At 34.5% G+C, this 13,442-nt stretch overlaps 1 protein-coding gene across 1 annotated transcript in view; it reads right to left on the bottom strand.

The window, feature by feature from the left end:
* The window catches only part of Polr3B (RNA polymerase III subunit RpIII128), a 494,506-nt gene that overhangs the window by 178,336 nt on the left and 302,728 nt on the right, over window positions 1-13,442 (bottom strand). Inside the window, exon 19 of the mRNA XM_090412337.1 lies at window positions 12,501-12,659. Within this exon, the coding sequence (XP_090268463.1) occupies window positions 12,501-12,659 (159 nt within the window). The remainder of the gene's footprint in view (window positions 1-12,500; window positions 12,660-13,442) is intronic.

The following is a 13,442-nucleotide window of genomic DNA, read 5'->3' as shown; positions in this document are numbered from 1 at the left end:
CTACAGTTCACATCTGAGAGCTGCTCAACTTTTATTCGCTTTAAAACTTTCTTACAAGTTATTCTTTTCAATATGAAATTCAATTTTATTCTGCTCAAGACTAAATAGTGATCACTTCCAATTTCAAATCCTCTGTACACTCTGGTGTCCTGCACCAGGGAGAAAACATCACTATCAACAATAACATAGTCAATGAGACTTTTCTTATTCCTAGCCTCTTCTCTCCATGTGAATTTGTGCACATTTTTATGTTGGAACATGGTGTTAGTAATAACCAGTCCATGTCCTGAGCAGAAATCCAACAGATATTTGCCATTATTATTAGCTTTGCTCTTTTCTCCAAATTTTCCCAAAATATTTTTGTATGTCTCACAATCATTTCCTACTCTACTATTTAGATCCCCAACAAGGACCAACTTTTCCTTTTTCATTGTGTCAGTTGCTTTTTCTAAAGCCTCAAAAAATTCCTCCACTTCTACCTTAGTAGAATCTTCTGTGGGACCATAGGCACAAATAAGTCTCATTGTCCAGTTCCCCATTATCATATTTGCCCACATTACTCTACTTGAGACTGACTGCCATTCAAGAAGATTAGCCTCGTATTTTGTGTTGAATACTATGGCTACTCCTTCTTTTCCTTGATTGTCATTGCCTGAATATAACATTTTGTATTTATTGCTCAGAAAGATCTCACCAGTTTTGATCTTTTTTGTTTCAGTCACCCCTATTATGTCGATCTGGTACTTATCTAATTCCTCAGCTAGCTCCATTTCTTTGCCATTCAGGCTTCTTACGTTGATAGTACCGATCTTTAACTCTGGTGATGTTGAGTTGGGGTTTGTTTTCAGATTTGTTCCAGTAGCTGACTTTTCGCTGTTTGCCCTGGTGCCCTGGCGAAAACAGTGGGGGAGCCTTGTTTAACCGGGCGACGCCCCAGCCGGCATGAAATTTTGTCATGTTGTACCATCATTTTTTATTTTGGTTTAACCAATAAGAATGCAATTTGGTCGGCTAAATCCCAAATTGCCAGCCCATCCTCGTTCGTTCAGTATCAAAGTAGATACCCAACAGGGTGCACCACGAGAAGGTGAGGATTGGACATTAGGTCAGAAGCCCTGGTCGGTTCTCCGCATTCCTTTAAAGGCTATGTGGAGGTCTCCTCTCAGTTATACAGCTTTGACCCTTTTTTCAGTTACTGAAATATGTATCAACTGTGGTTAGTTTTTATGGAGCACAATTTATTCATGAGGATAGACAGAACTGAAAAGGTGACGAGTAGACTGCAGAGAAATTTAATCCAAATGGAATAATTATCCCAAGCAGTGGTAGTATACGTAAAAGAGGTGGTGGGTTTCAGGCTACTTGGGTGTGAAGAATGGACTAAACAGTCAAATTACAGTAGCTGAATGTTGTTACAGGATCATCTGAAGAGAACTGTAGATGTCATAAATATATAAGCAACGTGGATTTCTAAATCACTTAGGGAATTGAACAACGTAGATCTGAATATAAATTAAATTATACTTTAATAAATATTTCCGATATTTCGGCAATGTCACGTTGCCATTTTCAAAAGGAACTTACAAAAAGGCACGTGCACGCAGGCACTACAACACAGTAACTGAGAATGAAGATATGAAGCTATCGTATTCTAGAAGTCCTGATGGTGCCCTCTAACGGGCTAAGTAGGTGTTCTTGGCCGTTGGGCTGAAGTTCTGCTGATGTATGCTTCCCAAATTTGGGGCAGTCGCATACAACCAAATTTGTTGAGGTTTGGAGAGTTTCTTAGGGCTGAGGCCGATTCCATAAATAGTCTTTCAAATTTGTATTTGCTACGGTGTATTACTGTAGCTTTCTTCCACCGTATTCTGTGGCATGTATCCAGAGCATGGTCTGCAAGAACCAGAATGGCTGTACTTGTGAAATCTACGTTGTTCAATTCCCTAAGTGATTCAGAAATGCATAACCAATGTATAAGCCTGTCTACGAGAATCAACAAACAACATGGATATAAGCAAGTCTGTCATTACAAGTGATTGTAACTATGAGAATATACTGGAGGGAGGAGAAAGTATGGAGGGAAAAAAAAAAGAATTTAGAGTGGTTGAGGAATAATTAGTATTATTATTAATAGCATATGACTCGGGGGTTAGCAACTTTTTTTTGAGAGTGGGGAGCCATTTTTGATCTAATTATTATTATTTAAAAAAAAAAGCCACACATCAGCTGAAGCTGGGAGAAGGGGGAATTTAAGAAATGAAATAAATTGGAAAGGTGTTTTATTAAAAAATAATATATATATATATATATATATATATATATATATATATAATCATACCCCGAAATTACGCGGTAGGTGGGACCAAAAAAAGCGCGCAAGTCGAATTCGCGTAACTCGGGGTATAATTTTGCATGTATTGTAACCAAAGGTTTACAAAAACACCTAATTTTTTAAGAAATATAATCATAATTGTAGTTTTTCATACATAAAAAAAAAAGTTATTTCGATGTCGATGGTTTCATAAAATCTAATAGATTCGTCTGACAACATAATGTCTTTTTCTTGTCACGCAAAATCTTTTCATAGCAAGCTAATGATTTTTTTTATTCCTTGCTTTGTGGCTACAATTCATTCCTCGTTAGAATGTATGTCCTCCAAAATCTGTACACCTTTCTTTTATGATTGTTCTTACTGTGGATTCCTGTAAATCGAACTCCTTTGCTAGCTCAGAAATTTTCATTCCGCCTTCAAAATCCTTAATGATGTTGAGTTTTCCTTCCAAAGTCAATATTTTTCTTTTCTTGCTAGCTGTAGAAGAATCGGACTTGCTTCTTTTGGAAAACTTTATTAATTTTTATGTGATAAAATTTTTATCAAGAACATAACATTAAACAATCGCAAGGTTTGTAGACTATAAAAATCGTGTATGAAGGGAGACCGCGCGAAACACATCAGTGCTTGTTCACAGCATATGCGACACTGTCAAATGCAGCCGGCGACAGAAAGATACAACTAGTGGTGAGGCATGAAGTGGGATGGGAATACGTACATATAAGAAACTGCATAACTCCGGATTTGCGGAACTCGGGATTGTGTAAGTCAGGGTATGACTGTATATATTAAAACTTGAAATACTGAGGAAAACATAACAAACATCCAAATTAGGTGGGAATTAATGTGACTATTGTTACTGAGCTTCTTGAGCAAGTCCCTCAACATCAGACAAGTATAGTGTAATTTTTATCTTTAGAAATATTCTGAGAGAATTGCATTTTTCACATGGTTTCTTGATTTATTTTTTAATATAGTTCATGTTTGATTTGTTTGCAGAAATATATCAAATTAAAAACTGAGAGGAGTCCACGGACAAAGATATTCAAATTTATGTATGTCCGGTAAGCTAACTTCAAACATCGAACACAATTTGGTCTTGTTTTTTCAACTCATCTATTGCCATCCATCTACCATAAACATAAATAACTCGGATATTATTTTGTTCCTGTTTTAACTATTTTATACTAACTACTGCCGAAATGAATGACCTTCGACACCTTGCAGTATAAATGTGTTTTGCTTGCAATGAGCAGGCAAACTAAATTGAGACGTGTTTGCAGTGTGTGTGTGTGCTTGTAGTACCTGTAGGCTAAAAGTTACAGAGCTGCAGTTATGTCTCAGTTTAGTCTGCCTGAGGTGTGAAGCACGATAGAAGAATGAGCAGTGCATGGAATATGGTTAAAGGATGTCTGAAGGAAGCTATATCTGCCTGTAGAGTTAGGAAAAAAAGAGAAATGTAGATGACTTAGAGAAATTAAACCTATTATAAGAGCTTAATTCAAACATAGCAATAGGAGTGGATGGAATATCAGAAAAAGTATAAGAAATGTGCAAGAGAATTATGCTAGGCTGAAACTAGAATTCCTAGTTTCAACCTGGTATAATTGAATTCTCTTGTACATTTTATAATAGATTTTGCCAGGACATATGATAAGATTCCACACTCTAGACCAGTGTTTCTCAAACTTTTTTCAACTACGGAACACTTCACAAATCCTGAAATTTTCACGGAACACCTTGGTTATTTTGTAATGTATAAATTAATAATTAATTGATAATTTAGCTGATTTTTACTATTAATTAATAATTGGTAATTAATTATTAATTATTAATTAATTAAAACACCAATTAAACCATCATTAAATTAATTTGTGTTGACAAATTAATTTAAAAATGACAAATTCCAGAACTTCTCGCGGAACACCTACCCACCTTCTGCGGAACACCGGTTAAGAACCACTGCTGTAGACCATCGGTCCCAACCGGTTGTACACGTACCCCTGGTTATATGTGCTGGGCCATTTATGGGTACATGAAAAATAATCAGTAATGACAGAAAAACAAGTAAAGTACACCATTTTACATTAAGATAGGCACTGAACAAAAGTGTCAGTATTTAAAAACAGCTATTTTAAAAACAAGGGGTACAATTTATAGAAATGGGTTTAAAAGGGGTTATGCAAGTGGGAAAAGGTTGGGAACCACTGCTCTAGACCATTATAAAAACACAAATGGGATAAGAGAGTGGGTGGCTGACTATCAGAGTAATGTATGGAGTACTCTAAGAAAATGATGGCAACTAGTGCAGTGGCTCAAGTACACCACAAGGTTCTGTACTTGGGTTTAACTTAGATATTAATCACAGTGAGCGGGTCCGGATAATAATGTGCAACTATGTGCTGATGATGCAAACTTGGATCTGAACAAACTGGTTCTAGTGGCCAAATGGCAGTGAATTGTCATTTATCCACAAAACACTTCGGCATTGTAAAGGGCAACCTTATTTATTTTGAATCAAAGACACTGTAGGCAGATACTATTATATTAATGGTATCTGCCTGCACTGCAAATACCATTATATTCATAGTAATTTGCCATAAGTGGTCAATGAAGTTACAGACATGGTGTGATCGTAGACAGTTAAAGTTTAGGGGGATATATTTGTAATAAGTCATCGAGCCAATAGCTGTAATGTTGGGAAGAGCACTGACTTGTAGGAATTAAGAAATAATTCTTCATGTAAGACTTTGATAAGATCATGTCTCGACTACTGTTCTCACGTGTGGTCCTCTGAGTTCAGGGGAGATGGGAGATACAGATCAAAAAATCCAGCAGAGGTAACCAAGATAATACCTGGTATATGGAATTGTGCATGAACAGACCAAGAGAATGTGGTCTTCAAAGTTTGAATAATGAATGGAAGAGAGATATCATAGAAACATACAAGTCACAGCAGACTCTCACTAGTAAACTTGTAGGGACCACAAGAACAGTTTGTTAGAGATGGTTTCACTTCACATAGCATTGTGCCTATGATGTGATTGAGACTTTTCAGTAGTTTCTTAAAGTAGTGCTTGCTATAGTGAGAGTTATGTAAAAAGGGATCTTTTGAGTATAGACACAAGTGTCATTTTGCAGTTCATGGAATTCATCCCATGGAATGTGAGGGTGTAGTCAGGAACCACATGAAGTAGTTTCTTCTTGTGGAATGTTTGTGTGTGTGTAATAAGTGACCAGTCGATGATGTGAGGGCATCTTCAGTAAATTAGGAATTATAGACAAGTTAACATAAAAATATTTTAATATTTGCCAAATATTTCAGTCTGAAACTAACAGACTGAAATATTTGGCAAATGAAACTAATCTTCAGTGGCTACATAGGAACAGTTTTTAACAAGTTGGAATACCAACAATTGATCATTCAAAAGTAGAACGAGCTGCATGATGCTACATTGCTAAGCATTAAAGAGAAGAAAAATTTCATCAGAGTGATGATTAAAATAGTAAGTAAATATCTTCAAAGCAAGAAAGATATATGTAATTCGAGATAGTGTGACCAAGAAGAAGACCTGTTCTTAATGAGTCCTTGACTCTCTGAAGAGGCTTGCATAATAATAACAGAAATAATAAAATCATTGTTTTATTCTAATTATGGCACTGGTTTATTAACTAAAAACTCTTTTTTCTGGCTGTTCTGCTGAAATGCTACCATTTCATCATTAACTAATCATGAGCTTTATGTGTTGAAGCTGTGCTGAGTAAGACTGGAAATATGAGATTTCTGAGAGCAGATATAGCATTGGTGTTCTTGAAACGTCTTCTCTATTGAAGAGTCAGTTTGTCCAAAATACAAAAGGCAGTGTTCACATGAAACTTGATAAGCATCCAGTAGATTTTTTTTTCCCCTTTGCATAAGAGAACTTTTTGGCATTCAGGGTAATCAAAATAACATCATGTATTAACTAAATCCTCCTCCTCATCCAAATTCCTGATAGGTGATCCTCAAAAGGTGTGTAGGATACTATTTTAGTATGTCATGATTAACCTGACATTCATTTCTCCATACTAATCTGTTATTTCTCATGACTTATAAACTGTAATATATTACATTTAGATATAGGTGGATTGATCACCTATCAATCCACCTATAATCTTAGTTTGCCTCTGCGTCTTCCTTTTCCTGGAAGCAAGCACTATTTTGATAATCCATTCATCCAAAATATTCAAAATTCATGTTTAAGTGGCACACCCCCTTAGATTAGCTCACCTTATACACAGTCAAGTCAAAATATTATTGACCTGTTATTTAATTGGCCAGTCCACCTTGCTAGATGACACTAATGTCACAGTGAAAGCTGGTATACACGATAAAAGTGCATGACATACTGCTCATCTGAAGTTGTTGACTGACATGAGCAAGGAAAACATTAACAGAATTCAAAAAAGAGCACAATTGTAGCACACGGGTTGAATTGAGACAGTATTCAGGCAGTACTGTGCTGTTTGCAGAGTACTGTAGTTAAGGTGTGCCAAGATTTGCAATCCTGGTCATGCAGTACAGTATGTCTTGTACAATATTCATAGATCTTACAGAGTCCATGCCCTGCCCATCACAACAGTTATGGTAGCAAGACAAGTCTTATGAAGTATTTGGACAGCATAATATTTTTGCTTGATTATATCTCAAATGTTAAATTTGTAAGTTCCTTTCTAATAACTTTAATTTTTTCACACAATTAAGTCAGTGATGCCATCTGCTTATTCCACTAACAGAACTCTCATATTTTTCTAACCCAACTCTCAGATCCATAGGTAAATATTGGTTTGAACACTGCCTATCGAAATTAAAAATTGTGCCTATTTAGGCACAATTTTTCATGTATTTACATGAAATATTTTGCTTGTTCTATAGATGATCCATAGAGAATGCAGTTTAGAGAATGTTTTCCACATTCCTAGCTATTTTCATCTTTTTATTGCTGATATTCATAACAAACTTGTTATATCAATTATAAGGACAATTTATTTACCAGTCTTACTGATTTATTTAGGAATATACCATCATCCAAATAAAGTAAAGATCAAATTTGAATATTTCTATTTTGATATCGCAATTAATTTCACTTTAATTTATAATGTGATCCATAGAGATGATAAATAACAGCAAAGTCAGTATGAACCATTGTCTTACTCCTGATTTAACATTAAATAATCGCCTTGTGTTTTAATATTGTAGCATTTTAAACAGCTTTTCTCTTGGTACCTTTTCATATGGATTTTTGTATTTACAACAAGAATTTCTGTATATCCTTGTTATATTCTCATTTCTAAACAATTTGATCTTGGAAAACTCATAGTTGGCCTTAACCAGCCCATTCTTCAGCAAAATTATTTTCCGCAATTTTTCTTACTCTCATTTATTTTCAGGAATGCTTAGAAAAATCTCATATGGAATGCCTAGTAAGAAACTTCATCTAATTACCATACCAGCTTTATCCCCCCCCCCCCTGTTTTAAAGGTAGGTACAATGAACTTTACCCCACTTTGTTACCATGTCCAATCTAACATATTATACAATATGGCCATAGTAAAACTTTTTATTTATTCTGTATCTGATCAGTTTTGGTCACATATCACCTGCTCCAGCTTTTTTTCCTCATTCAGGTTTCTCATTTTTTTTTTTTTTTTAAATACCTCAAATTTTGTTACGTATTTCTACCCTGCAATTCCTGTTGAAAATTTTCTATGACTGTTATGTTACTACTCTCATTTAATAATCTTTCAACGTAATTATTCAAAACATCCAGAATATCTTTCTCTTCAGTTTTGTCACCTTTATCATCCCTTGATTGCCTGATTCTTTTTACACTTTTTTTTTCACCATTACTAAGCTTTCCTTAATATCTACGATACATTTTGTCACTTTAATGATATTTATCATCTATATATCATGAAAATTATGGAAACAACTACTGTGTTAGAGTAAAACTTTAGTTTAATAAAAACCAAAATACTTTGGTTTATATTAAACTAAGCACGATAATCAGAATGCATGATGTATTCTGATCACCATGTAAGCATGAAAGAAAGAATTTATCATCCATATTCTTCTCTTAAAATAATGTCATGTCATCTGATTAGATACTTTTACATATTGCATAGCCTTCTTATATTTTTCTCTGTGATATTTTCTCAGTGTACTTGCTGGCTTGTCACCAGGGGTATCAATACAATTTTGTCTTCTTCATTACCATCTCTTTAACCTCTTGAGTCTACAATAAAGTTCTCAGTTTTCTGTTCTTGCAAAAAAATTTCACCACATCTGCTTGGCTGTATCGATTAACATTTTCTTCACATTTTATCAATGAGTCTCTCTCTCTCTCTCTCTCTCAGAGACACTGTTCTTCGTTTCAAATTCATTCTTTTTTTTTCTGGAAAAATACCTATATATTTAAGCCAACTATTCACCTCTGAAAACTGATTTTGATTTTTTTAAAATAAGCTTTGTATATATTTTTCTTCTCAATATGACACTCATTTTTATTCTGCTCAAAACAAAAGTAAGAACATACAACTACCAACATCCTGAAATTTTTCTCATTTCTTGTGTCTTCTCTCCGTGCAAATTTACACATCTTGATATTGAAATATAGTAGTAATTCTTAGTCCATATCCTGAAGAGAAACCCAGGAGGTACTTGTATTATTACTACCTTTACTTTTTTCAAAAAATTTTAAGTTTTCCAAAACCAGCTTTTTCTTTTGTCAGCTACCTTTTCTAGTGCTTCAAGACCTCTACCACGTTTCCCGTAATAGAACTTCTGTGGGACTATAAGACAAATATATTTTATTGTTGTTATGACTTGAGTGAGTCATAAACTCAACATGTGGTGAGTGGTGTGCAAACAAGTTATTTCATGAGCAAGCTTCTCTTATTTGGTAGTAAATTGTGAGATGACTATTCAAGACTCCAGATATGATATAGGTATAACTAACAATTGAATTTAAAAAAAAAAAAGTTAACACTCATAAGACATGCTTCAAACAACCTAACTAATAATAAATAGAAACAAATTAATTTTTAAATTACATGCTTCATCTAGCATTATGAAGTGTAGTGAGCTTTCCCTTAGTTGACTCAGATAATGGCCAACTTGTCTAAGTAAAAACTAAGTGAACTGCATTTAATATTGTGTTTAACAGCTTAGCAATTAAAACCCAATTCAAAATACCTTATGAGTTCTATGTTAACTCAGTGCCTAATTTTAACAAATGAGTCAACAACAAATGAAATTACACTCCCATGTAATTTCATTTCTTGTTTATGTGCAACTCAGATAATCAATCAATATAATTATCAGCAACAAGATATCACACTTAACTTTGTTGTCTTATTCTTGGTCATTGTAAATATTACAATGTTATGTTCTTACATTCAACACAACACTATTTCATTTCTTGTTTTAACACCAAAAGGCATTATCTTACCTCATTTACTGCATCAAGAATTTCAGATAATCCATTACACTGTGATTAATGCAACTGAGGGAGGGAATTTCTTGTTTTCAGTCAGGGTGCCTTTTCATTCACAGACAATCTCGAGAAATTCTTTACTCATAGCTGAGCTGGTGTCATTACTTTCCATCACAAGGAAGTTTGTCTTCTGTCAAAACTTCATACTGTTATCAGCAGTTCACTTAATCTTACTGATTCTTCAATCACAATTTTGCAGGACATACCAAGAATATGAATATTTCTTCATGCTGAAGTTTAAAGCCCCATTCACTATTACTGGTGGTCACTCACCACATTTTACTTAAGTTCTCACTCTCTGGTGTTAGCCTCATACTCAAGTTATTCTTCTTCTTACCAGAAGACACATATAGCTTTTAACCTTCCTAGATGTCCACAGATCATTATAATTTCTTCCTTCTGCCAGATCCACTCTCTCAATTTTCTCTACACTCCTTTCACACTCTCTATCCCTCTCTTTCTTGATCTTTTCAATCCCCCCCCCCCCCAATCAAGGAGCTTTGTCTTATCTATTTTCTAACTTATTTCTTATCTTACCTATCTTCTAAGTCACGGTATTATGCATGGCTTTCCTTCATGCTATCAAGACTACTTATTTCATTTACATGATGAGAGAATCATGTTTTGAGAGAAGTTGTGTTCTAAATCATTCTCATGATTTTTTATAAGAATTTAGGTATAGCATGCCTCATGTATAAAACTGAATTCTTACATTGTCCAATTCTGCAATTGGACATCTCTTAATATTTTCACTAGTATTATACTATACAGTAAATCCTTTGTTAACTAGTTACTACGTGGATGGTCTGAAAAGTTCTCAGCCTAACAATGAAAAAACAAATTTATAATTTCAAAATTATTTTTATTTTTCAACATAATCTCCCTTAAGACTAATACATTTATTCCAGCGATGCTCCAGCACCATTATCCCATCCCTGTAGTGGTTTTCAGTAAGATCTGCAAAATACCCCTCTGCAGCAGCAATCACCTCTTGATTCAAAGAAAAACGTTGACCAGCAAGGAAGAGTTTTAGTTTGGGGAAGAGATAGAAGTCAGAGGGAGCCAAATCTAGGGAATAGGCTGGATGTTCCAACAATTCATAGTGCAGATCCCATAATTTTCCCATTGTCAAATCACCTTTGGGGGCAGGTGCATTGTCCTGATGAAAGATGATTTTTTTTTCTTCTGCAAACCAGGTCTTTGCTCACGAATTTTTTCGTCTAGTCTGGTTAAAAGATCGGAATAATATTCCTCGGTTATTGTTTATCCTTTTCAAGATAATTAATAAACAAAATGCCTTTAGCATCCCAAAACACCGATACCATGCCCTTGTCTTCTTTGGCACTAAACAACTAGCTTCTGTCCGCTGTTTTGACTGCTGTCTGGATTCTGGTGTGTACTGATGAATCCAAGTCTCATCCATAGTAATAAATCGACACACAAAATCAGTTTTATTCTTGTTAAAATGCTCGAAGCATTGTTCAGAGATTTTCATGCAAGTGCGTTTTTGATCTGTGCAGCACCCATCTGGTGCAAAGCTTTTTCATTTGCAATTCTTCATGAAAAATGTATCCTACACATTCTTCTGAAATGCCTATAGTCTCAGCAATTTCGCACACTTTGATTCGCCAGTCATCTAATACCATACCATGCACTGATCAATAAATTCTGGTGTTGTTACACTTTTTGGACATCCTTCATGTGGATCATATTGAAGGCTGGTATGGCCTCGTTTAAACTAGGCAGCCATTTCTTAATTGTCATAAACTTTTATGACAATTAAGAAGTGCCATAAACTTTTATGAACTTCATATGAATTTCTTTTGCCGTTAAATCTTCTTTTACAAATTTTATACCCACACAATACTCAATTTTATCCATTTCAAGGGATATAGACAACACTTTGGCTTCCGACAGCTGTATAAAAAAACTACTTGATAGAATGACTAACAATTTCACATGTACCAACTTAGATAAATAAAATCTTGCCGATAGTGTGTTGCCATTTATCATCGAGGCGAGAACTTTTCAGGCCACCCACGTATAAAACATATACTTAAGACAATAAATGCATCATAAAAATTTATTATATCTAAAATTAATTCTACTTTCTCCTTTCAACATCATCCCTGAAATGTTTTCACTAGTATTACACTGTCAAGCAATAATTATTACCCTCCCCATACAATCTATATTGATTCAGACTACTACATGTTCATCAAATTATGGGAACACAGTACTGATATCAGATGGAAACTAGTGCTGCTTGAAACAATTTTAATAATGATTATAATAAAACGTATTACTATTTATATACTAATATTTTTATATCAGCGTAAAAGGTTTTTTTGAAAACCTCATTCATTAGCAAAATTTTCTGTAGAAGAAATCATTACTAGAGTCTGTAATGCCTTTATTCCACTAAATTTCTGCTCTTTAGACAAATATTTTTATGGGATTAACAGTAAGGCAGTGAAAATTAAACTCACTGGAGTGTGTTTAATTTTCATTGCCTCAATTTAATAATTAGAACAATACCTAGAATAATTAAGAATTATGAACATCCCCCTCCCTTTAAGTATACCCAGTGGAAATAGGTGTTTACTAAATATAATCAATTTGCCTGTACTTACCAGGTGAAGCAATGCCATCTGCATCAAGTGCCTCATGTCTCCAAGTTGGCTTGTGAGTTTTAGCATCAAGAAGTGGTCCAAGAATACGATCAAAAGATAAATTACTGTAACGTTTCAGTGTACACTTGAGACCATGGTAGACAAGGCACCTACCAAATCCTAAAGAAAAATCAAAATTTACTTTATTAGCATGTACTCAATTTAAAACATAAATTTCTGGACTTTTAGCAAGTTACCTGATAATGTGAGATATTGGGATATATTGCTATATGTCCCTTGGGATATATTATGTCTTTGAACTATAGTATAACCACTAGCTATATAATTTGAATCAGTTAAACACACACAAAGATGGGTGGGTGAGGAGGTTCAGCCACAGATTTTATAAAAACAAGTAAAATTAATCAAAAAATGTTGCCTAATTGTATATGTGTATATATATTTATTCCTTCCTTCCATCCATGTATATGTTTCCTTAATTAGTCCTAAACAATCATATTACATACACAAAAAATATGAGGATACTAACTGTTTTGGAGAATTCAATGACCAGGCATAGCTTGTTGGTAGTGCACATGTGAGGTGCAAAAGTCTTATTTCATAAAAATTTAATTCGTTTTAAATTTTTATGAGATACGACTTTTTCATCCCTAAAAGAAAGCCTCCGTAGTCTGCTCAGTCAGCATAGATAAAGCCCTTTAGTTGGAAAGACAGGTTCGATTCCCGTCCGTGACGTGAGGAACCTTTATCTGGTCTCTTTCGACAAAAGATGAGTTAGCTGGTCTTATACAGAGACAGGGTTTATTTTTTCACTTGGAAGCTCGGGTTTTGCATTTCCCCCCCCCCCCACCCCCACCAGAATACCCCCTACAATTTGCCAACACACTTGACGTGTTCCTAACAAGCTCCCCTTCCATGTATACTGTGGTTGTCGGTTCTCCT

The sequence above is a fragment of the Typopeltis vanoorti genome, chromosome 22 (assembly GCF_054136105.1).
Source record: "Typopeltis vanoorti isolate ZY-2024b chromosome 22, IOZ_Tvanoo_1.0, whole genome shotgun sequence".
In the NCBI taxonomy this organism is placed as follows: Eukaryota; Metazoa; Arthropoda; class Arachnida; order Uropygi; family Thelyphonidae; genus Typopeltis; species Typopeltis vanoorti.
Note: the sequence above shows the minus strand (reverse complement) of the source record. Positions and strands in the feature narration are given on the sequence as shown.